At 40.6% G+C, this 27,703-nt stretch overlaps 2 protein-coding genes across 2 annotated transcripts; one reads left to right on the forward strand and one right to left on the reverse strand.

The window, feature by feature from the left end:
- Positions 1-1,809: 1,809 nt before the first annotated feature.
- CHCHD4 (coiled-coil-helix-coiled-coil-helix domain containing 4) lies at positions 1,810-13,037 on the reverse strand. Its single transcript, XM_068409058.1, has 3 exons — positions 12,871-13,037; positions 10,452-10,550; positions 1,810-2,974 (listed from the first exon to the last, which is right to left on the reverse strand). Exons 1-3 carry the CDS (start codon positions 12,890-12,892, stop codon positions 2,679-2,681), a joined length of 417 nt encoding a protein of 138 aa, XP_068265159.1. The 5' UTR covers positions 12,893-13,037; the 3' UTR covers positions 1,810-2,678.
- A 174-nt stretch (positions 13,038-13,211) lies between these two features.
- Positions 13,212-27,506, forward strand: TMEM43 (transmembrane protein 43). Its single transcript, XM_068408498.1, is given in 13 exon segments — positions 13,212-13,358; positions 14,151-14,300; positions 15,352-15,486; positions 16,209-16,303; positions 17,099-17,148; positions 19,382-19,407; positions 19,410-19,447; positions 21,736-21,812; positions 21,977-22,098; positions 22,714-22,788; positions 22,870-22,971; positions 24,467-24,584; positions 25,574-27,506. Coding segments are annotated over 13 exon segments (1,203 nt in total). The 5' UTR covers positions 13,212-13,346; the 3' UTR covers positions 25,777-27,506.
- The last annotated feature ends 197 nt before the right edge of the window (positions 27,507-27,703 follow it).

Below are 27,703 nucleotides of genomic sequence, written 5' to 3' on the forward strand. Positions count from 1 at the left end.
AACCAGAAAACAGGACTGACTGGACTCTGTGTCTCAACATATAGCCTTAATTCCTTGTCAAGCAAATTTTTATTACTGTTTTAAGTATTTAATGGTGAAAAGAATCAGTCAAAATTAGAACAGGCTGGCACTCACAGTAGGAGCAGAAGCAAGGCAGGGGGCAGGAAATGACAATGAGAAATACTTGATTCCTTTTTTTTTAGTCCAAGTTACATCACTTCCACTTTTAAGGGACTACCCAGAACGCAAATGCAGTGAAGTGATGACAGTTACGCCAGTTTCTAATTTGACAAGGATAGGAGGAAAAGAAAGTGATAATTTCCACAAAGACTTCTTTAGGATTAGAGCTATGACTTCCTTTCTCAAAACACCTCAAACACATTACATAGTGGTTTTCACAGTTTCTCATGTAAGACCTTTATGCATATTCCGTATTTGTACTGCATCTAGCACGACAGGTTGCCAAGCCACAGCAGAGTCAGAAAGAAGCAACTCTGTCCTAAACACACCTTCAAATATCCTAGACTATATGCTGCAAACTCCCTCTGTCAGTATTAGGTTCAGGTCCCTAGCTACTGTAGGACCAGGATTCTTGCATTTTGTTTTGTACACAGATGCTATAAATACTGTTACAGAGGATAAATCCAAAACCCATAGAGCATTGAGGCAACGTGGGAAAGAAAAGCACAGCAGAAAAAAATAGGAGGCAAACTGCTCTTAGAACAGAGCAGTCCTTCACAAACGTCTCTTGCTTCTTCACAAATAATGCATTGGATTTCCATTTGAACAACCAAAAGGTTGGGTGCATGCGATTTATTTTTTTGTATTTGGTGCCCAGTGTTTATCTGATTGCCTAAGATTTCATTTTCATGGTCCAGCTGCCTAAGTGCCAAGGTTTATCACTGCTGCTTTTGTGCCCATTTACTCAGGTTAACTTGGCATTTGTTGTCCTACGCCTGAAAGAGTCACATTGAGAAGCTCTGTCACACTTTGTTTCTTTTAAAAGCAAAGAGATGCTGAGAGTACCTGCTATCCATGCCATCAAAACTGAGTTGTTGTCAGACACTTAATTGCTTACAATTTTTTTTGAGATTCCAACAGCTTTACCAAAATATAAACAGCTCAAACACACTAAGATTTAACAGAAATTCCCCTCAAACATTCAGAAGCATCATTACTAACACTGAAATAACTTACACAAACAACAAGATACCAAAACATTATATGGAAGCAACGTTGCTGAGCACTCAAGACTACTGCCCAGAGAGACAGGCAAGTGTTTAAACATTACTAGACCTACTGGGCTGTATTATTGCCACAACAACTTTTTATGCTTTGGTTAAGTTAACCAACACATAAGGAGAGGGAAAAAACCCACAACCCTGCAATGAACAGTTACCAAAGCCACAGGTACAATTTGTTTTGTAATACAATTCTCACAGACTACATTTTGCTAGGAAAGAAAAACAAATGTAGCATTCCCTTATCCACAGGTATTAAACTACAGTGAATTACTATAAATTATTTGCACCTCTAAAGTAATTTTCAAATATTTTAATAGCTGTTCAGGTTCTCTGTAGTGCTGGTTCATGACCCACAGTCTACAACAGCTACTGAAAATGCTTGACATTTTTTATGCCTTCCTGACTGGGGTGGGGAGAAAAGAATGAGTCAAGAATAAAAATATGACAAGCTGGAGCAACTGATCTTCAAAACCCATAAACTAATTCAAAGTCTGCTTACAATGCAGAAGAGTATCTCAAATCCAAGCAGTGTTAACAAAAAAACACACCACACAGAAACAGGAGCTTTCAACAAAGGTAAAAAGTATTTGATTTTTAATATGCACTTAAGTCACAGTATCTGTTTGAGATTATTACACCAGGTAACATTTTCATTGTATCTCAAAGTATTTTACAAGAGCCTGTCCATACACTGAAGAAGCAGGCACTAAGGAACCCAAAAACTGTCGTTTCAGAGAAAAAATAAAGTCAGTGACCAACATTCTTTCCATTCATCTTTATCAATGGTTGTACAACACACCATTTTTAAAAATGCCAAAGCCATCACAATAAGTAAATTAAATCAAAGGAGATACACATTTCAACATTTTCCTGTCAGTCCTTACCTGATGCTGGTAGTAAAATGCAACCATAATCTAATAAGACCATTTGAAATGATTTTACAAATTCTAGATTTAGGCCATTTTCAATTTCCTGTATCACACTCGTAAAAAAATCTTTAAGGAAAAACAATCATTTAATGGAATTTCTATTAATAGAACAGAACACATTAAAAAAGAGCAGCTATTGATCAGAACATACTGAAATGAAGACAGACCTGGTGTGCTAGTGGAATTTTAGTTGAAAGCTATATATATTTCAAGACATTATTCAAGTCAAAACTCAAAGAGAACTGGAGGGTAAAAACCAGCTGTTTTAAGTATTAACTGTGTCCGATAGCAGGTTACACAGTACATACACATACTTGTTCTTTTTGCAGTATTTCTTTACAAGACTGTAGCACTGAGATTTCTCCTTTAGCAATAAATTATTTACTATGATACAGTGTATAGAACAACAGTGAAACATTTCCTGATGACTCAAAAGACAGACATACTGCAAAAGTCCATGTCTCTGAAAATGAGAAATGGAGACAACAGCCTCCTTGCATCTTCATTAGCTAGATCCCTTCTCCTCTTTGGCAACAGAAGGCTCCATAGGAGTAGCTTCTAAATCTTTGCTTGTCTTCTCTTTTTCTTCATTTTCATCCTCTTGAGGGTAAAGATCTGGGTATTTTTGCATGCATTCCTGCATAGCACGGAATTGGTCCACACAGTCTGATCCCTTTATTTCTTCTGTGCTATAGTGGAAACAAGAAAAGGCTGACTTGAACTGTTCCCCACAGGGACCACTAGCCATTCCACCCAGACACGGGCAATTCCAATTGATATCTCCATTGGGCAATATCAGTCCTGAACAAACAAAAGAGAAGAAAAGTTAAGTGCTCCTTCCAAAAACTGATTTCATTCAGTGAAAGCTACGTTGCAGCTGTAAGCTGAAGTACTAACAATGCCATATTACTTCTGTAGCTTCAAGGGTGCTAAACATCTTTCACTTCCTGGTTAGTCTGTTTCTATCTGTGATCTGTATGATCCTTTACTGGGCACAAGTGAGATCAGTTCTATATCCATGCCTGAATGAAGTCTTTCTCCCCAGACTACAGACCACTGAGAATATTCTAAGGAACTGCAAAACAGATCGAAGTCAAGTCAATCCACTTGCCAGACTCTGTCAGGGGAACAAGCAAGCCTTAAAATCATGTCATACAAGTCATAAGAATTTAATTCCAGTACTACGACTAGAACTCTTTTAAATCAAGTTGGATGGATGCATTTTTCTTCCTGTTTTAAATGAACTCTGGAATACTAACCCACAACTTTCCCCCTTAAGATTTGGACAGGAAAACCAGAACTACAGAAACGAAAACCAGTTTATTTGTAAGACACGGATTAAGTCACATGGCACAGAACACACAGAATAGTGAGAGCATGCCAGCCTGTCTGGTTCCCAGAAATCAAATTGTGCTTTAGATTAAAACTGAGAGTAAGTTAGGTCTCATTTTAGACTCTTAAATGGAACAGCTCTAAATTTCTGCTCTGGAACAGTTAAAGTCATCACAGAAATACTTCAGTGATAGAATAGCAAGGTGGAGATTTAAATGGGCATATGTTCTTTGAAACATCAACTGATTTGCAAAATGAAGTTCAAGCAGCAAGCCAGAGAACTCATTTCCTCTGTAAGTTTTAGAAAGCCTTTTAAACAGTCACATATAGAAATGTAATATAATGAACTTGTTCATGTGGGCTTCTAGAGTCTCTAATATATTGCTCTAAAGCAATACACCTCCATTCCCTTTCTCCACTTTATATGAACATATAGTTATGTTCATCCACGAAGATGAAGAAGAGAAATACTGTGCTGTGATCCAAGCTGGTTTCTTCTCCACTTCAACAGCTTGCTCTCCTCCTCTCTAGTAGTCTTCCCTAACTTCATCTCCAGGTTGAGTTTCTGCAGAAGCCAACAGCATGTGCATAAACCTGAAGTTTAAGTACTTTCCCTTTAGAAGCAGGTATGCAAATACCATTGTCAGAGAATAAAGTTGCATTGATTCTGATCTGAACATGAAATTATATTTAGGGCCTGATGTAACTTGACATTACCTAAAATACTCCCACAGAATTCAATAAGCTTACTTATTGTCTTTGTCCTGTGGGATCATGAAGTTCCAGACGTACGTTTCACTCCCACTAGCAACTCCTTGGACACAAGGCCACAATATCATGAAACTTATGTACTGGTACATCAAAACCAGCTCAATCATATTTATTGCTATATTAAAATGAATGAAAGGAAAATTTTACTCTGATTTGCAATTCATCAACAATGTGCTCTAACTCAGCCAATGCAGTTCAGCAGAAAATTACACTGAGTCAGTCAAATCTCAGTGTTGATCAGTCTCCTTTTCATTACAGAAAGTAACAGTTTCCTTAGTTTGATTTAGTCATCTACAGTAATATTGTCATTTTTCATAGATGATGCTTTATTCAGCAAGATAGTTCTATAAAATATCTGTAATAATCACTGTACTGAGAAGATATACCCAGCACAGTGCATCATGGCATCTCTAGCTGCCTGGAGGAAAAGCAGAACTTCTGAGACAAGGAAACGGATGGTTGGCTGGTGCCAGATTCCGTATTGCCAAGGATGACATAAAGCAGAAAGATGTTGATCATATAGTGTAGAAGAAATACGGCTTGCTTTGTAAACTAGATTTGGAAATCCTATATTCCTCCTCACTAACATCAACCAGTCATTTTAAACAGTCGTTTTTCTAGTGCTTCAAAAAGAAAAAATACATAAGAGTTCGGAAATGTTCCTGAAGACACCATAGCAATAAATTACTTGTAAAATAATTCTCTTAAAATAAATTGTGCCTTTTAGAACCCGAACTGTCTTGTAAGCATGACATTTTAACAACAATGTAGTAGTTATCCCATAAACAATACATTCTCGTATATCACATGAGCATTGATTTGCACCTATTTTATCACTGAAATAGCATCAGTTTTGGATGTTATTTGCACAGAAATCATGCTAAAAAAACCACAAAAAAACAGATGAATAAGGTAAGCATTTCCTCACTGATAATTACAGCAGAATGCACACTTCAGTGAGTAAGTGTATCAGCTAGCTTAGAGCACAATTAAAATGGAAACAGATTTCATCCATCGCTCTCCCTGAATTGCAAGTCTGCAATAGACACGATTACCATTTTTAATTAAAATTGAATTAAAGCTTCTTTCAAATGCAGCCTGAACCTTACTGATCCAGTGGGTGATAATCTACTTGAGCCTGCACTTGTGGAAGAAAAAGCAACCCTGTTTACATCATAGGAGATCAAGGCTTGCGTTAGCAAGTAACTGCCGACATCACACAACCTTCTCTCTCTTAGCTCATGGGATCTGTTAATGTCATGGATGAAGGCAGGCCCATCTGCATTTATGTAAACACTTGCCTTTGTACTTGCTGTAACTAAGTCCCACTGTTGTTTTGAGAAAAGTTTCTTCCTTGTTATATGACAAACATTCCAATGACAAGTTAATTTACCAATGATTCACAATGCAAGATGACAGACACATAGGAAGCAGGATTGAAGGGAAATCATCAGTCATAAAAACAGTCCTGTACATCTGATCATTCAAACAGTCCTGTACATCTGATCATTCAAACAGTCCTGTACATCTGATCATTCAAACAGTCCTGTACATCTGATCATTCATCAAGTTCTTTCTTAAAAGAATTAGGGTTTTTGCTTCATCAGTCCTCTGTGGAAACATTTTCAAAATTGTCTCTAAAATAAGATCACAGGAACAAGTCTGGAAAAACAGAGAAGGGAGAGGACAGCAACAACTTGTGTTTGAGTTACAATTCCATAAGCACCTTTAGCCAAATCTCCTATCACAGCTGTAATGCTAATAAAAATTACTTTTCATGCACAAAACTCACCAGGGCCTTCTTTATATAAGCCTAATAAAATAAGAAACTAACCAATGGGAGCAAAGATATCAATGAAAACTAGAGATCTTTCACATTTAAATTCTTCCATCTGCAACATGTAAGACCAGAAACAAGCTTTACAGTGAGAATACTATTTCAAAACAGCTGCAACTGAATTCTTACTTTGTTTCCATCAGCCACAGCTGTTAAAAGGCACATACAGTGAACTTGGAGATACACGGCAATATGAAATGATGACTTGCACCTGCCCTGATTTGTCTGCTTTCCCATGGCTTCATTTCTTTCCATGTTTTTGGCTTAAAGTGAGCCATTTACATTTTGCCTACCAAAATCTCATAACAGAGAAATAAAAAAAGAATACTATACAACTTTATTTTCTCCAAAGGGAAACAGAACACAAGTTCTCCCCGAGTGATCTACTGACTAAAGCAGGCTGCTCAAAGACTAATGTCTGTTAATGTCTGAAGCAAAATAAGAACTATCCAAAAATACCAAACAACATGTTTATCTTAAGTATGAAAAAGGCCCCTACAAAAAAAATCAAAACCTCAAATAAAAGTTTCAGCTGTATTAGAAAACAATACAGATTATGGTATATCTATATAATAAATCTATCCTTTCTCAGATATGACTGTTCTGTGTATAACACAGCAGAAAAGATGAAAAGAGTCATTATAATTATGCCACAGAAGCTGAACACTGGAAACCAAGTCTTCTATTCAAAGTAGAAGAAAAATGAGAAAAGTCTGCATGTTACTTTACGTACAGCAAGGCCCTTTCCAGTTTTCTCTTAAATAAAAACCACACGAGCCACAGCTTCTGCACTTCAACATATTCAAAACATTTTGCCCATATGTCTTTCCTGCCCACAAACTTCACTCTCATTAGATGCAGCTACGTTCTCTGATGCGTCAATTGTTTCTCCGTTTTGATCTGATGCATTGTAGCCCGAGACTGTTCAAGTGAGAAGTTTTCAGAGAACCCTTAAAACATGGCAGTAACTTACCACATGCCAAGAAAGAAAAAAAACAACAAACAAAACCCAAGAAACCCAACCCAAACTTATTAACAGTATTTAAACAGAGTTTACAGAGTTTCTCACTTTGAATTACACATATACACATTTTTACTGTAAGGTGTTCCTGACATAACTAGCTCTGGCTTTCTCTGTTTTCTTCTCTGCTCTATAGTTCAGGAAGTGATCTAACATGCTGTAAATACAGGATTGCTGGGAAAAAAACCACCACCTCTCCTCCTCACCATGGCCTTTCTATATCCAGCAAAATACACATAAGAAGAGTCAATGAATATGGTATCTAAACAAGGAGGAAGTGCTGCTTTTAATTTCAGCTAGTTTATTACCCAAATATATGGCACACTACTATATACTTGTGGTATACGTACAACCAGAAAAAGAATAATTTGGGGTGGAGGGGTGGGGCATGAGACAGAAGGAAGAGAATCCCCTCTTGAGAGGTACCAAGAGAATTGTTTTCTATGTTCACATTCCAAGCCTTTGTAGTATGTCTCTCTGTTATGCTAGATCTGAGACTGGCACCCGTCCCTTTCCTCTTAAAAGGTCGTGTCAAAAATAGATGCTTGGTTATAGGACCAATATGCGTCCACAGGCTGTTGCTAGATAGACACCTTTTACTAACAGAATATTTAGTTATCATCAAAGCCCATGAATGATTACAAGGGGGAAGATCAGTAAACTTCAACCAACCACATGTAACATCAATACAGAATGCATATATGAATTTACTTAGCTAAACAGCAAGCCACTTTGTTTAGCTGTACATCACACAAGGTGACTTAACAGTTTAGTGAATGATAAAGTCTCCAAGGGTTTGTATGTTCTCCAGATGGGACATCTAGAAAAAGTATCTTTCTTTGCTTTATTTTGCTAGCAGTCTCCAGTTTTTCAGAGGGAACAGAAAGCCACAGGCCATGGAAAATAAATGGGGAACTTAACTCCACTACCTGATCATTAGAGGTTGTTAACTCTTCACTTAACAGACCAATAATGGATTTTAAATTTGCCTGAGACAGGAGTTAAAACTTTGATTTTGTTTCATTTCCACACAGCATACTGACAGGACTAAATACTCTTAAAAAAGAGCTCTCCTTAGACACTGTTTTCCACCTAAGGATGAACACGAATCATTTGTAGATTCCATCTTCAATCCTGGTCAAAGCAGTAACAGATGTAAGTGCTACAGATTTTATTGCCTGTGGGGATCTCTATTTGAAATCCTTACGGGCTGAAGCACCATTCCCATGGTGAAGATGATGACAAATCCCAAAGCATAGATTGTTTCCACCAAAGAGGCAGTTTGGATATTGGGTCTTAGCCAGTGAAACAACCTACCTGAAAATATGAGGTACAAGAATTTCTGACAGATAGTAAACTGCAGTTTTTAAACACCTTTCTGAAATAAAATGCAGCCACCAAAGGCTTGAGGGAAAGCAGGGAGAAAAAAAAAACAGTTTTTTCATCTCAGGTTGAAGGCTGTCAGGTTAACTTCAATCACATAAACTCCGCCATATAGTCAAAAAGCCAGTGAAACATATTGCAAAACTGAAATACCCAGTATGCATTAGTCATTATAGAAAGAAAGAAAAAAAACCCAAACATTTATCATTGCACGTTGCACTGAAGATATGTTTAATTGCTTCTTTTGTTTGTTATTAGTTTTCACAAGAATTTCTGCAAACTGCTCTGTAAGCCTCTTCCCCAAGGTGACTCTGCTTTAAGTCAGTGTTGCCATATTGCCAGTGCTTTGGGTTAGGAACAAATTTCACACATTTCAAAGAACCTTTAAATGTTCTTTCTAGGAAATGAGTATTGCATCCTGATCAGGAACACTTCAGATACATTCTAGCAGGTTGTGAACAGATCAGAGATAAGGAATCTAGGATACAGAACAGCTCTGGTCATAAAGTCTGATTTTGAAAAGTAATACTGATTGGAGCATACTATGGAAAAGTTGCTATTAGACTACAAAGACGTTTATTCATTCATTCAGGTAATGACCTAAAACAACATGAAGTTTATATATTCTCTCATTGTTCTCATTTGGGTCATTATAAAACTGAACAGACTCATCATTGCTGACAAGCAAAACATTTAGATATATCTATTGAGTACACACAGTTAAATGAAGCTAAGATAGGCAGTTAAATGCAAAATCATTTCAACACAAATCTATGTATGAAAAAAGTTATATTAATGACACAGGAAGACATGGTTCAAATCAAACTACATACCATGTCAGCTAACAAAGCCACCCCGTGTGCTCCAGCTTCTAAAATGTGCTTAAATACTGCCCTCTGAAGGTCACCGAGCCACTTGCATAACTTTTACTTCCTAACAGAATTTCAAAAACGGTGAAGCATTTACTTCAATCTCAGATGAGTTGAAAGCAATGAGATCACTTCATGCAGAGGCTAAAAGGCTTGTAAGCATAAAGGCAATTAGAAAAAAAAAATTAACCCAAATTCACAGAAGTTCATGACAATTTATTAACCTAGGGCAAAACGTATTTAATCATCATGACAGGAGGATTTCATTTACCCATTAGAAACAACCTAAAATGTGCAACCTGAATATTACAAGTCCTGATCTCAGAAATATTCTGCTCTCTTAAATGTCCATGTGCAGGTTAGATCTACTTTGTATAAGAACTGCAATCTTCACTGAAAACTTGGAACTTACATCTTGGTTACAGTTAAAAACAGTAATTTGAACTTACCTGTCATGTGACATTGAACGACATTACTACTAGTTATTGATTATATTGCCACTAGTACAGTACAGGATTAGTCAGATGTATGTAAATTTATATTAAATGGAATATTCAGAGATCACCAAATTAGGCAACTTCAGATGCACAGGCAGATTAGCAATTCACATCCATGACAGTGGTATGTAACTCACTTCAGCTTCTCTGAAAATTGCACTTCATCATTTAAAACAGTGAAAAAAACAACCATAATTTTCATTGATTAAGTTCTAACTTTGTTAATAAAAGAAAGGAAGGAAAAGTTTTTTCTGGATATCTCTGGCTACTAACCAAAGCTATAAGCCATTAACTGAAAATGATCTTTGAAAGATGATTAAAAGTGTAGAAAAAATTCCCACTCTAAGGAAAGCATGTCATTTGTGATGTCCTAATTTGGAAGTGAAAACTGCTAAGAGTTTGGGTGTTTATCTACTAAATAACCAGCTGCCCTCAGTCTCTAAAAATGAATAATTTGTTCCTACTTCATACAAGGTTTGTTTTTGTTGTTCTTGGGTTTTTAAGATTGTTACAATACGATACATGTGATGTATCACTCCTTACTTCTATTCTTCTGCTTACTACTGACCTTGTTCTTCATAAGGGTCATCTGGGTCATCTGCAACCAACTCAGCACTGCTTGGTGTCTCATGGTCCTCCTTGGTCACAAATATAATTCTGTCTTTTCCTACCATACAGGAGACAAGAAGAGAAAGTTCAGAGAAAACTGAGACAGAAGGAGTCACTTACAAAGCTACTGAACACCACAAGGTAACGAGATATTCAACATGATGCATTAATGTTACTAGTGAATGAATTCTGTCGTACTTATCAATCACCTTCAATTAGAACAGTTGGTTCAGAAGAACACACACACAACTGAATATCTGTTCTTCTAAAATTCCAATTTTTACAGCAACATACTGTAATGGCTGCAGATCACAGCACAGTTCATTGAACTGTGATGTCAAAAAGCTGTTTCAAAACAAGCTGAAACTATTCCACTACAAGGACTAACCCAGATGAAGGGTTTAGACAAAAAAAGGAAGAGTGAAAGAAAAACTACACTAAATTACAGTAAAGTGTTCAATAGGATACTTAGAATCATAGAATCGTTTTGGTTGGAAAGGACCTTTAAGATCATCAAGTCCAACCATCAACCTAGCCTTGCCAAGTCCACCACTAAACCATGCCCCTAAGCACCACATCTATAAATCTTTTAAATCCCTCCAGGGATGGTGACTCCACCACTTCCCTGGGCAGCCTGTTCCAATGTTTGATAACCCCATCAGTGAAGAAATTTTTCCTGATATCCAATCTAAACCTCCCCTGGCACAACTTGAGGCTGTTTCCTCTCGTCCTATCATTTTTCACTTGGGAGAAGAGACCAACATCTGCCTCACTATGACTGGTGTAATATTTTACAGTAATTATCCGAACTAAATACTGAAGAGCACCTTAACAGTGTAGAATCAACTATATTGAAAGGTACTGTGAACATTACCAAGGACAGAAAAACAACACAGCGTACTTCCTGCTCTTGCGCCACCCTTCATTTAACAAAGAAGTTCTGTAGCGGGGTGGGGGGAGGCTTGGCTGGAAACCTGAGTAGAGTTTTCTAACAACTCTGTAAAACTACAAAAAACACTCTGAGGCAGACACAAGCAGAAAACAACAGCTAGCCGAAACTCTTCTGAATGCACAGCTGAGTATCCATTGAGTGGAAAAAAAATGGTAAGTTCCCCAAGAACTTCCTTTCATTCTCCAAATTCGTAAAGGCCACCGAAGTGGCTCGGCATATTAGAAATTAGTGTCTTCTTGCCCCTCAATGTGACCTCAACCAGCAGATGTTCAGTAACTTCCTTTACTTTGCTCAGTAACCCATATGCATTTAAACATGTCTGAGAAACAGATAAACCTAAACCCTTTTTAAAAGGGAAACAGCCTTCTGTCAACTCTGTACTGTACTCCAGCAAACTCTACAATGTAGAATGTCCAGCCATTTCTTACATAAAAGGAACTAGAAACATAGAACTCTAACCCCTATCACTGTAATTTGGTAGGATGCCATAAGGCAACTTACAGATCTCGCAAAGATCCAAGATGTTGTTAAAGAAATTAAAAACATAAAGCAAAGAGGTCCATAGGTTATGACCACCTCATCAGTTTATAATCAGCGTTCAGTGTACCAAAGTCTGTAACTTCAAAATGGCATTTAGAACTACAGAATGGCTTTTTTCCAGTTTGAAACTTTACCTTTACTTTACATTATTTAAGGTGGTGGGGGGCAGGGGAATATATCCCCCAGCATATGAAGTGGTCAAGCCTCATAAATACCACAGCTCATACAACATAATATTTTGTACAGATACAGAAGCACAAAGCTCACACTCTACCCACCCTGTCCATCTACCGTGTTTTCCTTAAAAAGATAAAAAACCCCACCTCTGACCACTTAAGCTAAACTGGCAGAATTTAACCCCTACGGGAGGAAACCATTCCGCGCCGACACAGGGAGCACGCCCGCACGCCTCAGCCACTCCTCAGCGAAGCCTGGCGAGCTAAAACAGGAGCCCCGAGGTGCCCACACGCTCAGCTCCGGCCATGTCCCGGGATGTTTCAACAACCAGCTGCAGGGCGGCACTTTCTCACCACGCCCGCAGCTACCTGCTGCCGGGACGCGCGTCCCGCACACCGCCTCGCCCCGGGGCACCGCCGCGGCCAGGCGCCTGTGGGCGCCCGCCAGCCCTCCGCGGCCTCTCCCGCCTCACGGCCAACCGCCCCCGCCTACCGTGAGGAGAAAGGTCGCCGGAAGGAGGCGAGGCAGCCCTCGCCACACACAGCCCGCGGGCGGCTTTCGCGCCTCTTCTCCCCTCAGGCTGTGCCTTCCCTTCACGGGCTGAGGTGAGCGGGCTGCCGCCCCGCGCCGCCCCCACCCCCGGCCACCTCAGGGCGAGCCCGCCCTGCCTGTCCCGGCGGCGTGACATTGGGAGGACACCCGGGCGCACCTTCTTGCCTGCAGTAGGACATGGCGGAGCCGGCCGGTGCCTTCCCCCGCAGCGCGCGCGCAGACTGACCCCGCCGGCGTCCCCTCCACTCCTCCTCTACAACCGCCACGGCACACGGACAGCAGGCGCGCGGCTCCACGTTATGACCCCCCCACCTCCGGAAGCGCCTTCCCTGCCCGCCGGCGGCCGCTGACGCACCTCCTGCCGAAGGCGGGCCGAGAGCCGGCGCGGGGCGGAGCAGCCGGCTCTGTCAGGCCCGGCCTCAGCGCTGGACCACACCTCCCAGCATGCCCCGCGCCCGGCGGGGAGAACTACGCGTCCCGGCATGCATTGCGGCGGTGCCGCCAGCAGGGAGCGGCGCGGAGGCGGGAGGGCCGGGGGAACCCTGAGGAGGTGGGCGCGGCTGCCAGCGGCTCTCGGTGCGTGGCTATTGCGGCCTCTTCGGAGTAGTACCCGGTGAGGACTACAGGCTCAAGATGTCGAGGAATGTAAGTGCTGCTCGGGCCGGTCCTGCTGGTGCTCCGTGCTGCGTGTGGCGGTCTCCCGGGTCGGGTCGTCCCTGCTCCGGCCGCTCCCCCGGGTGGCCTGTCTGAGGCGAGGGGCCCTGTGCAGCGCCTGGTGCAGAGAGGGGCCGCTGTGCATCCCGCCTGGCATCTCGAGATGAGCAAAGGCGAAGCCTCCCCTCCTCTCTTGGCTACGTGTGCTTATCTGAAGTTACTTCTTGGTTGTTCCCCACAGCCAGCGTACATATAGAGGGTGCTGGTATATACAAACCCCAGGGCTTTCATGCTTTAATGTGGTGTGGGCTAGGACACCAATAGCAATTTTGTTTTAAGCTATCTCTTTTTGTTGCCCGAGATGCAACTATTTTAAAGTATGCAGGCACTTTTTCACTGGTGAGGTAAAATGTAACTTGTTATTTATAGCTATGTTTTAGCTGGTCTGGAATTCCAGAGTATTACTCAATTTGTCATGGGCCAAACGTGGGGTGTGGACACCAAATAAGGAACCTAGAGACAGACTGAAGAAGGCTTGAAGGAACATGTTGAACCACTGTAACAGCAATTGTTTTTTTCTAGCAGGCTTGAGTTTTATTTATTGACTGTATTTCTAGTATCAAAAGTGTGATGAGGCATTTAATAAGCGTGGGAAAGTTTTGGTCCAAGGCAAGAGGTGCTGCTCTGTAGAGCAGCAGTATTAACAATGCTAAAAGACTTATTTTGAAGCAGAATGCTTTCCCCTTTCACACCAATTTTGCATTTTTGGTTTATCTCCAACAGTTTTCTGACACAGGCAGCAGAAAAGAACACATTAAAATCACAAGTGAGTCCAAACCAGGGTTCCTGGAGAGGCTCAGCGAGACTTCTGGAGGCATGTTGATGGGACTTGTGTCATTTCTTCTGTCTTTCTACCTTCTTTTTACCAATGAAGTAAGTGAAATACTGTCAGAATTTGTACACAGCTTTAAAATGTCACAGCTGTGGTGACATTCAAATAGTTTTGCATTTATAGGCTTACTAAAATGGTCATGACAAAGCTTTATTACTTCATCCATGAGAAGAGGACGTTATGTCAGGAAAGCCTGGTGCTTATGCTTGGGATATAACAGAAGAGTGAAATCACAGGGCCACAGATACTATTTCTGTAGAACTGAGTGTAGTAGAGACATTGGCAGTATGTGATGAGAGATAAAATCCAAAACTTGTAAGCTAATTCACAAACAGGCTGTAGTATTATTGAAAGGGGGTTGTATGAGCCAGCCACGTTCTAGTCTTCGCTCTTTTCTTGGGATAACATAAGGTCCTCATTTCTGGTGTTGTTATAACTGCATTAAAGGAATTCATACTCCATGTTCAAAACTGAGGGTGTTGTTTATTCTCAGTGTTGTTTTGTGTCTTGGTTTTAGATTTTAAAAAAATAAAGTAAGCAGGGAATCCTAACACCCTACTATTGCAAACATACATGCTTTTGGCAATTTTGGAGTAGGGGAACAGAATTCTGTGAGTTTTCATCTAAGAATTCCTTTCATACCTCTACAAGAGGAAAAAGAACTACTCCCAATTTCAGTGGCTTTGCAGGAAAAAGGACACCATAACATGATAGTAAGGTAAGGAAAACTTCTGCCACGTAGTCATATGGGTCTGTGGAAAAAGGACCATAATTGGCATAATTTTTGCAGTTATTCGTGAACGATGAACAAGGTAAGAGGTAAAGAGCAATAACTTTGGACCCTTGTAGGAATAATCTGTGTTTGAGGAGCTTAGTCAATGTTAATGGTCCTGCTGCATGGGTAAGTACTGCCCCAACCTGTCAGACACAGAGAGAGTGGAGAAGTACAAGTGTGTTTTCGAGACTATGCCTTGAGGCTGAATATACAAGCATGCCTTATGGTCTTCATATCACTTGTCTGCTAACCTGTTTCACAAAATACTGCTGTGCCATTGATTCTCCAGAACTTGATTTTGCTTTTCTTGACTACAGGGACGAGCTTTAAGGACAGCCAAATCTCTTGATGAGGGACTTTCCCTTGTGATCCCTCTTGATAGCATCCACAGTGTGTTTCAGCAGAATGAAGGGAGACTGGTGCACTTAGCTGGTGCTCTGAGTACATCTAAGGTAAATAAAATAGTATCTTGAACATATGAGTATTTCAAGCTTAGAGGGAAAAAGTCCTAGACTTAGGATAACACACTAAGACATCAGTGTGTTATCAATATTATTCTCATACTAAAGCCAAAACACAGCACTGTACCAGCTACTAGGAAGAAAATTACTCTATCCCAGCCAAAAGCATATCTAGGTGAAAGTCCACAGCTTGCAGCCTAAGGCTTCAGCAATTTAGCTACTAATGCTAAGCAAGGCTATTAATCCTAACAATTCTTAACATACTCTTATCATTATCATTATTTTCCCTTCCTTTTCTGTCCTATTAAATTGTCTTTATCTCAACCATGAGTTTTCTTTTTCCCCCTACCCCCAATTCTCTCCCCCATCCCACTGTGGGGGGAGTGAGCGAGCGGCTGTGTGGGACTTAATTGTTGTCTGGAGTTAAACCATGACAAACACATAAGTCTGCATACCCTTAGCCACCATTTCTGATTTTATTCTTCACTATGGCAATAATTTTTGATAATTATTCTTAGGTCAGATTTATCAGTGATATAAAGAAATGCTCCTTTTTGTCTTTTATAACATTTATACTACATTCAACTGTGTCTAACATAGTACTAACTATGTACAGTTAGGTATGTAAATGGGTTCGATAATAGAAGGACAGTGTTTGAGTTTGTGAGGTACAGCATTTATACTGACTTGTATTTTCTTTAATTTTTAAATAGCCTTTGTTTGATCCAAGCTATGGGCTCTCCATCCAGGCTGTCAAACTTAAGCGTCATGTGGAAATGTATCAGTGGGTAGAATATGAAGATTCCAGGTAAGTGAAAGTAATCTTTCGTCTCCGTTTAGCCCACACCCAGGGCTAAAAAATAACCAGTTGTTCTATCACCCAATGTCCCCTCCCCAACTGAGAAAGGGAATTGGGAAAAGGAGGGAGACTCCTGGGTTGAAATTTAAACAGATTTAATAAAATAAGAAAACCAATATAAATGCTAATACAAAAGACATAAAGTTATACTTAGCACATAGAGTGGTGACAAGTCCCTCCAGGCATAGCAACCATTGAAGAGGAAGAGAGCAGAGCAAAGAGACCCAGCTATCCCCAGCAAGCTTCCCAATTTATAGTGAATGTGGCTTTTATGTTATAGAATACACCCGTGGGCCAGCCTGGGTCAGCTGCCCTGGCTTTCACTGCTAATGGGCTTGATCACCACACCACAGCTGGCCACAAACTAAAACAAAATGTAACAGAAAATTGATTCTATAATTTTATCCCCACTAAACTAGGACATCTTTAAAAGTTGCTTATAAAGCTGTTCTGTTAACAGGATCCCATCACATTTGTTGTTCCGCATTGATCTACTCAACGCCTCCTTGTTGGCAACATGGGAATAAAAGTGTTGTGGCTGTTTAGCATTGTCTGTAGTGTTCTTCTTGTATAGAGAATCTATGTCTTCAGAATAGGTAGTTCAGAGAAGAGTTAGTTTAGTTGTAAAGATAAGTTTGTGTTGCTAGTGAGCTGTCTGTGCATTTCACTTGTAAAGTGTATTCTGCCCTGAGCAGGGGCGTGTGTGCACTGTTTTGGTTCTCATCCCACCCCTTTTCTCTGCAGGGAATATGAAGAGAATGGTGAGATTAAGAAAGAGACAAAGTATTCATACAGTAAGTTGATCAACAAAAAGACCCTTTTCTTTTATGCATGTAACTTTGGACTTTTATGTGTGTGTATTTTGTTGTAAACCTTGTATTTTCTTCTTGGGAAAGAAAGGAATGTGAAGAAATAAGCAAAAATTCTGTTTCCTAAACAAATGGCAGGACTTCCCTTTCTTGATGTAACTGAGGTGAAAGGAGGTGTGCTGTTAGCAAGCAACTACTACAGAAAAATCTAAATCTTGTCTTGGAATGCTTAGAGGTTCAGAGCAGCATCCAGGGATAGGCTGCTCCAAAGATAGGGCCCATCATAAGATCTTCAGTGACATCAGATGGGCAGAGATGGGAGTGTGTTCAAAGCTATGCCCGAGATTACTCTTCAGAAGTGGAGTAATTAGGCATGTGTCAGGTGTGAGCAGAAGAGAATAGTCAGGGAAGAACAGTGTAGCTCCAGCCTGTAAGATGGCATGTTGAAAGTCTGTTTAGGTGTTGATCCCAGCTAATGAAAACCACCAGCACCTGATGTGTGCTGTGGCTTTTGCCAAATACTTTTTTGGCAGGAGCAGAACTGAGAGCATTATTCTGATCTACCCAGCGGCAGAAAAATACTCTGAGTCATCGTATATCTGGAGATTGGGCTCTGTGCTTCATTTATCTCTGATTAAAGTGCATGGACATGTAACGTGGGTGTGCAGCAGTTTCTGGGTGTGAATCATAAAATACCTCAGCTCAGTGAAGCATGGGACCCTGCAGCATGGAGATGCATAAGGAGCAAGCTAGCGGTTGTGAGCTGTGTGAAAAACAGCCTTACAGTGGCACGGGACAAAAAGAAATGCCGCTTAGAAAAACAGCTGCTCTCTCGAAGATTGATGGATTCTGTCCAGTAAAAGTCTGTATATTACTAGATGTGGTGGGTTAGCTTTGGCTGGCAGCCAAGGGCCCACACAGCCACTTGCTTACTCTCCCCTGAGCAGGGACTAGGGAAGAGATTGAGAAGAACAGGCATGAGAGAGCTCGTGGGTTGAAATAAAGATAGGGGAGATCGCTTACCAACAGACTCGACCTGGGGAAAATTAACTTAACTTATCGTCAATTAAAATAAATATTTAATTACTGATTTGGGTGTTGGGTAAGCACATTTGCTCTCACCCTTTCCAGGTTCAGCTTCACTCTGGACTCCTCTCCCCTTGCCCTCCCCTCCCTTGTTATTGCCACAGGTTACACTCAACTCCTTTCAGTGTGGGCAGCGAGTGGTGCAGGGGGTGGGGGGTAGGTTTACAGTCAGTACATAGTGGTTTCTCTCTGCCACTCCTTGCTTCTTATGCTTTTCCCCTGCTCCAGCATGGATTCTCCCTATGCTGCAGTGAATATCTGCTCTGCTGTGGAGCACCTCCTCCTCTGACTTTGGTGTGCCCTCTGTTGTTTCTCACTGCTTTTTGTTCCCTCCCTGCCCCATTGGGTATTTTCTGCCCTTCCGTAAATTTTTTTCACATAAGTGCTCCGAACTTCCCTGATGGGCTTAGCTGTGGCCTGCAGTGGATTCAGTGTGGAGCCTCCTGTGTCCAACACAGGGCAGCCCCTGACCTCTTCCCACAGAGGCCACCCCTGCAGCCCCCCCTCACCAAAATCTTGCCACATACACAATACAGCAGAATGTCCCTTACAATGATCCCTACTCCACTGTTTAACCAAACTCCCTTTCCTTCCCTCTGCTCCTTCATGGAAGTAGACCAAGCTGTATTTAATATGGCAGCTTCTCAAAAAGGGACTGTAGTTTTGTAGGAGTTAAAAAAAAACCTACTGGAATCTGTTCTGGGGATGTGTGAAGGCTGCTGTGGCCTGAATGAAGGCAGCATTATGCATTTTTGACAGTGGCACATACAGATACCATCTCTATCTGTTGCTTGACTGCACTGAAAATTTGCTAGTTTCCAGCAGAGCTCACAGCCTTTTCTCACAAAACCAGATTATTCCCAAGAGTGAAGCCAGGAATCAAACCCAACAGCAAATCTCCCACTGAGTGAAGCTGAGTTACAATTTTGTCACTAAAATCCTTTTTTTTTCTAAATCCTGCCATTCCTCATTAATGTGCTAGGAAGATGGATTTAAGTATCAGTACAGACTATCACATATGTACTTTGATGTAACATTATTACTGGCAAGTGTAACTTAGAACTGATTCAATAACTAACATCTGAGTGGCAGTTTTCCTGTTTTTTCTCAACCTTCATATCATTTTCTTTAGATACTGAATGGAAATCTGAAGTTGTGGAACAGCAGAAAACTTTGATCGAGAAATTGGACACAAAAAACCCTAGGTAAATTTACTACCTAGTGCAGTCCCTGTAGGTTCTGTCACTGTATCTGATAAAAGATGAAAGCTAAATGCCTAATCTTCATGACATAGTGAAGTAGAAGGAAACTGTTGGTCTTTTGGTAGTTGGGAGAACCAAGGCATAGAAAGATTAGAGAGCAGTTCAAAGCTGCCTGGTGGAACCAGAATTAAGCTATCCATTAGTAACAGCTGGATGTCAGGCTATTATTATTTTACCTCTGGACCATGTAGTCTCCATTTAGGAGAACCTGACTGGGTTTCTTTCTGACTTTTATTGTCTGTTAGTGCAGTGTATTACTAATTCTTTCCTCTACTACAAGTACAGGATTAGAATAGCAGGCATCCCATGAGCTTGTCATACCACTTGCATGCTGCTCTTCTAAGCTAGCATGTATGAGCTCACAGGCTTATTTGTGGAATCACCCATATATAATTTGTTTCGTGTATCTTTCATCTGCAGCATTTTAGTTACACTACAGTGTGCCATTTTTAATGCTAAGTTTTAGCTTGCTTGTCATTCTCACAGCACCTGCTTGGTTCCTGAGGATGCAGGATGCCATCTGGCAAAAAACATCATGTGTGAGTGAAAAATACAGCCAGGGAGATAGCAGGATCAGGATTTCAACAAAACTTTGAACTTTGCAAAATCTCCAGAACTTTGTTTTGGTTCTGTGGGCTTATCCAAATACACTGCCCTTTATTTGGAAGTACTTCTTCAGGAGGAAAAGCGAAGATCTGTATGTTTTTGATTGTAAGTCCCAACTAGCAGACTTGTTTAGATGAGAGATAATGAAAAAAGGATGCACAGATGACATACCTGCTTTGTCTCTCCTCTCTATTCACACGTTTTTGTTAATGAAGATTCTCCAAGCCTTCTCCAGTAAATGCAAATCTCCAACTGAGAGTAAGAAACATTTTTTATTTAGTGCTATTGCAGTACATAATTTAAGAAGTGCTGCAGCTAAGAACATTTCATCTGAGTGTATTGGTATAAACCAAGGAGACTGAGCATACTGTGGTGGATCCTTGCCTGAGACAGCATGGTGTACACAGACACGCTGAACTTCAGAATTCATGCCTAGCATTAATGAGACCCTATTTATGTGTGTACTACATGTCTTCTTCTTCCGTCCATCCATCTTATCTTTTTATGCAACAGACATTTGTGAAAATAAAAATCTGTTCTTTACTGCCGAGGAGATTCTAGTAGTACTACTTATGAGAACGAAGTCAAGTCTGTAAGTAAAGGATTCCTGAGTTTGGAATTTAATTAACTTGGCCATGATGTAGAAGTACCTTATATGGAGAAGGTTTATGATCTAGGTTTCTTAATTTAGCAGATAAGATCTAGCAGTTGACAGCAGAAGATACATAAATTCGGGCTAGAAATAAAGTGCCTTTATGAGTGTAGTTAAATGTTGCAGGAATTCATCTAGGAACATGACTAATTCATTGCCACTCAAAATTTTTATATCACCACTGAACAACTTCCTAAGGGTTGAACTCCATTTCAGCCCATTATAGGTTCAGTACAGAAAAAAAATAGCAAAATCCTATACTGTTGAATGGAAGGTCAGGCCAGGGATGAGGAGGTCATATCTTTTCCTTAACTTATTGTTAATGGCTCCAGCACTATGAAGTCTGGACACAGTTTCTTGGTGGATTTGTTTTCGCATCATGACAGCCATTTAGCTCTTAGAGTGTCTCCTGATGTTTGACATAGTACCTTTTATGTGCTCGTGTGAGCCGGCACAGGCAGGACGCGGGAACAACCAGAAAACCACTGATGAAATGCAAAGAGTAAATTTATTTTCGTTACCTCGCCAACTGGGGGATCCCCAAAGCAGCACCTGGGCAGAGGCGCACAGGCAGGGATGCAGGCACTGCAGAGCTCAGCCCTCGCTAGAGGATCACTGAACCTGCTGGTTTCGCCTGTATTTCAGGGATTTGTGCAGGCACAGTTTACCACTTGCTTTGATCTTTCCCACAGCAGGGCTGGAATCTCAAGCATGTTCAATAGGGTGCCTCTTAAGTCTATCACAGGCCTATGTTATCTAAACACAGATGTTCTACTTGTCCCACACACAAGGCTGAACAACAATTAGTATGATATAGGTGTTTTTCTACACCTCAGCCTCAAGTCACTTGAGCATGTTTACAATCCTCCTTGACAATCTTCCGTTATTTTCCCACATTGCTGTATATTACATACTGTAAATCAAGTTTGATCATAATTCTGGGACTAATCAGGGACTCTCTCTGTTCCCCAGTGCCATGGCTGTGGAGTCTTTCACTGCTGTTTCTCCTAACGTCCAGGTTGGCAGCTTTGTGCTGTCCCAGGGTAAGGATTGCTTTGTACTGGCTTTGTGTCTGCTGTTGCATCAGCAGCGGACTTTGGTTCTTTCCACAATGGCAATCATTTCAAGTGATAATCAGGAAGCCAGCCAGAAATTGGCTGTTCCAAGTTAGACACCGGACCTGAGCTTGATTCTTTATTCTGTTTAGGTCTTGTGGATAAAATTGATGACTTCAAGCAGCTGAGCTTGTCAAACCTTGAGGATCCACATGCTGATGTTACCCGAGGAGGAGATTACTTTTACCACAGTGACAACCCCAGGCGTCCAGAAGTAAGATGAGAAAGATAACCAAAGCAGTGATTACTATTATGTGAAAAAGAGAGTTGGGGCATGCCCGTTTTTATTTAAATATGTAGAAATTGGAGTGCAGACCATCACCTAGGATGAGACCCTTAGTACAGTCCTTCAGCAAGAATGCTTCGCTTGCACGGAGCTTCTGATCCTGCTTACATCTATGTCTTCTGTTTTCTGGAGCCTGCCATGCTTTTAAATGGAAAGACACGGGATGGTGCTGGGAGGTGGGTTCTACCTGTGCCTTGCTGTACTGAACAATGAAATAGCTTGTTGTCAGCTTGTGCTGCCTGCCCTCCTCTGCCAAAAGATGAAATGGCAAGGGATGAACATGGGAGCTCATTGGTGTTGATGTGCTCCTGCAGCTAAATCAGAGGGGTTATTGCAAAACAGCATTTGAGCTGTCCTGTTTCGGCTATCAACTAGGCCTGAAAAAAGTACAGCTTGGAAGTCATTCTGGGTATCCTCTGGCTTGACGTAAATGTTCAGAAAAAGTGTTGATACATAAAGGGTGTTCCCATGCAGAGTTGTCTTTCCTGTGATTCTCCTTTGTAAAGAAATCTTTCTTGACTTCCAATATGCTCTTGCTTGTAGGTAGGAGACCTTCGTGTCTCATTCTTCTACGCAGGTCTGAGTGGAGATGACCCCCATTTGGGCTCTGCTGATAAGGTGGGTCTGCAGCTGTTTCTTTATTTTGCAAACTCTGCTCCCAACTCAGTAACCAGTAAATCTTTATCCCTTTCTTCCAAGGTGACTGTGATTGCTCGCCAGCAAGGTGATCGACTGGTTCCGTATCACACCAAGTCTGGGGATGTCCTGCAGATTCTCTACGCTGGAGATCTCTCTGTGGAGGTGAGATACCACACTGTACTGGTGAAGGGTTAAAATTGGAGATGGTAGTGCAGAAGCAGCAGGGGAATAAGCTCTTGTTCTCCTTCAGACCTGCTCAGAGGAGGATATAATCGATGTAAACATTGGCTTTTCTCTCTCCTTTTTCTAGGACAACGTGTTATAGCCTGTGTTTGTCTTCCAGGTTTCTGTGCATTCTTTGTGTGTTTCGCCCACTAGCAGTACATAATTTAGCTATAGTTATTCCTGATGGTTTTTTTAATTTTAAAAAGGAACTGTGGCTAAATTAACTATATATTTATTTTTTTAAAATCCCCTTGCATTGCTGCTGAACATCCTTTGCTTTAAAGGCTGTTTCTGTGTCTTCTCATTTGCTTTTATTTGCTTTTTGGTAGTTTCTACTTACACATGCAAGCACATGCTTTTGAAGAGGTTGTATGTAAAAACAGTAAAAATCAGGCTTTAATTAAACAACCTGCAGGAGCTATCCTCTCTTCAGCTTCTAGTAACAGGAGTTTAGGCTTGTTTGAAATGTTTATTGCTGTTCTGGCTGAGAAAGAACCTTCAGGCAGAGCATTATGCTCCAATAAATCCTGCATGCTCCAGCAATTTGGTGACTCATTTATTCCTTTTGGTAGGTTTGTTTCCATTAATGATTGTTTCATGCCCTGCTGCAAAAATCCCAGATGTTAAGAATTTACAGAAGCTCACAAAAGCAGTTAAAAAGGCTTTTGTTTTGAGTTGAGAGAGGGTAGCAGTAGAATCAGGTCTCTGCTGTGAGCTCTGAATCTTCATTAGATAGAATTTTAGTTCATTGGGAATTAACTCACTACAAATAAATAATTTGTAGAGTACTTGGATGTGCAGCTAATCAATCTCTTAGCCATCTTCATGTGTACGTTTTATAGAGCCAGAGGGTCACACAACCCATTTCGAAAGAATCTTACACCGAATTCTTGCAAATAGATGCTTTGCTTTGCTTGATAAAATACACACATACCTTTTATATTTTCTTCCCTGCATACTGCTTGCTTTCTTTCGTACACCTTTCCATCAGCCATCAGTGGATATTGTTGCCTTTTCTTTCTTCCTCTGAACACAGTGAAGTCAGATAGTTCCTCCTTTATTACATTTCACAGAATCACAGAATCACATTTACTTATTAGTGTTTTATTTTCCACAGTAATGTTGAATGTATCCATTTGCAGCAAAAACTGCATGCTTTCTGCCTGTGATTATAGTGTGCCTAACAGTCCTTGTTTAGCTGTCTCAATTTAGAAAAGTGCTAGTTTTCCTTGTGCTGTGCTTTGAAATCTATTGTAGTGTGCTGCGATATTGCGCAAAAAGACCCTGGAGAATGAGCTGCAATATATCTTCTATGAGAGAATTTGTACTCCTAAAATGCTGTCAGCTCTGATTTGTTCCTAATACACTGGAATCAAGAGGGTCTTGAAAAAAATTGAGAAACAGGCTGCATGTAATGGTTATTTTCTTTCAGGAAGTGTTTCAAAAAGAGCATGAGAGTAATACTATGAAGACCTGGGCCCTCCGTGCAGCAGGCTGGCTGGCGATGTTTGTAGGCATTAGCCTAATGACCCGAATCTTTTACACTTTGGGTAAGTTTTTTTACAGAAAGGTAAAATGATTTTGAAATAGCATCATAATCTGTAGAGAGGTCCACTCTTGCTCACATACACAATTAATTAATTTGAAGGTCAGGAGGAATCTGGTTTGAACTCAGATTGGATTTGATCTGAAAGTCACTGTAGGCAATTGCAGGTAAACAGGATCCCAGAACCAGATGGTTGCTTTGTGAACATTAAAAAAACCCATGCAAATATCTATTGCCAGTCTCAGAAGATTCCAGCCCCAGTGCCTACCAAAATCAGAAGCTGAAGCACACGTTGGGGTGGTTCTTTCAGGTCTAACTCAAGGTGCTGCAATCCAGTTGCTTTCTACACCATACACAAGTCTTCCCCCCCAACAGGTCTTAAATTAGTAGTTGTATAGTAACATGTCTTTGTGTCTGGTTATTCTACACTGCTATGAACAAGCAGCAAAGAAAGTTTTTGTTTATCCTTTTAACGTAGAATAATGTTGGAATAAAAACTTACAGAAAGAAGGATGGTGCCTCAAACTTCTATAAACTTCAGACATCAAAGCTATCATTTGCTTTGTACCCGTGAACTCTTTTTTTTTTTTCCTTATTTATTTATCCATATACATGCTACTGCAAGATTTATTGTTGCCAGAAATTAATGTTTGTGCTAGCATATTGTATCAGTTGCCCTAGACTTGTTCCATAGCTGCAAGGCTATCAGTCTACTCTGCCTCTCAAGCCTTGGGCAAGACTTAAGACTTAATTTTGGATTACTTCCTGTCTGAAGAGGTGAGGATACCGTTGTCTTAGATTTTTAGCTGTTGCTGAATTATCAAATGCCTTGAGGATACTCTGCTGAAATGCCTTATCCAGTGCTCTTGATAAATAATTTGAGTCTGTCGTTTGATTGCAATAGTTACCGTGCAAATCCTAGGCATGAATAAGACTTCCTTTTCAACTATCATCTTGTCAACTACTTTATCCCTTTTTTAATTCTTTCTGCAGTGGATTGGTTTCCTGTTATAAGAGATCTGGTTGACATTGGATTAAAAGCATTTGCCTTCTGCGTAGCCAGTTCGCTGTCGCTCCTGACCATCTCCATCGGCTGGCTCTTCTACCGCCCTCTCTGGGCTTTGCTGATCGGGTTGCTCTCTGTAGTTCCAATTGTGGTTGCGAAATCTCGTGTTCCACCAAAGAAGCAGCAGTGAGGAGGAGGTGGTCAGGTTTTGTGCTGAATCCAGGTTAGAAACTTTTCAAGTGCATTTCTGTCCTGGTTACTGCAGCATGCTTACAGCCTATCACAGTTCAGCAGTGTGCACCAAGAGCTGGGGAGGGGGCTTGGAAGTGGTTGTTGATACATGTTATCCGTGAAAAATCTGACTATAGGATGCTGTTTGTAGGAAGTCAATGACATCGACTTTGGGGAAAAAAGCATTTTGGAGTGTCTGTATTTGTTATAAGTCACTGAACAAACAGATTTGTACCTCCTGCCACTTACTAATTCCCCCTGATTTGAGAACTGGCAATCCTCACTGACAGTTGGGGCACCTTGTGTGTTGTGGAGAAAGTGCCAGCTTCATCACATGGGCCGTGATTAGGTATCCTTAGGAAATACGTGTGTGTACCTGTCTCTGACAAACCCTCCCTCTGCTGCCTTTTCTTATATGCACAGTCATGTATTGTACACTTCTTTGGCTGATGTGTTTGGAAGTGTACGTGTTCAAAAGAAAAACACAAGTTAGTCAAATTTCACACAATACTTACATAAAATGTATGCTTTTGGAGTGAGGATTTTTAAAGTAACTTGAAATAATGAGTGGCCAGGTTAGCGGTGCTCTGAGGTAGGGCAGATTTGTCAGAAAGCATTGATTTCCCCCAACTTTTTTAAAGTCTCTGAAGTTGTTCTTGGTAAAGCATCCAAAATGGTAGCATGGACTATACCATTGCATAACTATTTCAAAAATTTAACTTCGAATTGCCCTTATTTAAGGGGATACTCAGAGGTCACTAACCTTTAAAAATAAAACCTGCTGCCTTGAAACAAAATTAACTTTTATAATTGAATGTATATTCTTTAAAATACTTGGAGGTTTTTTGCTCTGTATACTGTTTCTTGAGTTTCACTTAGTAAGGACAATGAACATACTCCATAAAATTAAATAATGAAAACCTTTATGCCTGATTAGATTTCATAGACTTTAGTAGCCTAAATTTTGAACTTTATATCATGTTAGAGGAATGCCTTCTTGTAGTGTTGTGATGGCTCATGTTTACATATTTCTGCTGTAACCAGTACTGGAGATTAGAGACTAGCTTGTACTGCTTTAAAGTCTCTCCAGCTAGCTAGAGTCTGGCGTCCAGACGTGCCCTCCCTACACTACAGTGGGTTTTTTTTTCTGTAAGTATACACAATTCAGTACAAAAATAATGTCTTCACTTATGAAATCCAGTTAGGACTGTCAGGAGAGATGTGTTCCCCGTACCAAAGGAACTTGAACATACGTAGAAGCAAACGTTTGCCACAAATGGTACTGAAACAGAGAACTGAGCTATAAATATTTTGAGAAGTAATTACTTTATTAGCCTTAATTCTGTTTATTCTTCTGGTATTTGAATGTTGTCAATTCAGTCTCATGGCTTGGTTCTGCTGGTAACAGCAGTAGTAGTAAGTGAAAAGTTGTAGGAAGAGTGCAAGTGGTCTCATGCACGCAGCTGACACGCGTTAGCAATACTGCACAGTCTTCCTGCTGCTTGCTAACACCACCTTTTGCTCCATCAATTAAGAATTGCAATCCACTGGGGAGAAACACGAGTGCTGGACTGCTGTTTTACCAAGGATGCAGGAAATTAACCAGCATTACCATATTAGAGATGAAGATACAGTTTTCTACAGGAATGCTGAGCTTTTCTATATTTAATAAAGTACAATTTTCAAAAAGTTGTTCTGTAGGCTTTTTATTATTACCTTTAAGTACTGCATGTATATAGTGTCCAGACACATGGAGGATGTTTGTAGCTTCCACATGAACTAGTTTTCTATTGCTGGTTGAGATAAATGTGCAGTTGGGTTTTGTTCAGCCTGCAAATATTTCCCCATTTTGGGAAGGAAGTTCCTAATACTGGCACAGCTGCCGT

Source organism: Nyctibius grandis, chromosome 10 (assembly GCF_013368605.1).
Source record: "Nyctibius grandis isolate bNycGra1 chromosome 10, bNycGra1.pri, whole genome shotgun sequence".
NCBI classification, from domain to species: domain Eukaryota; kingdom Metazoa; phylum Chordata; class Aves; order Nyctibiiformes; family Nyctibiidae; genus Nyctibius; species Nyctibius grandis.

Bases quoted from the DNA above. Each gene is read 5' to 3' on its own strand.
- CHCHD4 (XM_068409058.1), bottom strand. From the start codon at position 12,892: ATGTCCTACTGCAGGCAAGAAG. The intron at 10,551-12,870 runs GTGCGCCCGGGT...CCTGTATGGTAG, and splicing joins GTCCTACTGCAGGCAAGAAG to GAAAAGACAGAATTATATTT. The intron at 2,975-10,451 runs GTCAGTAGTAAG...TTGTTTGTTCAG, and splicing joins TGACCCTTATGAAGAACAAG to GACTGATATTGCCCAATGGA.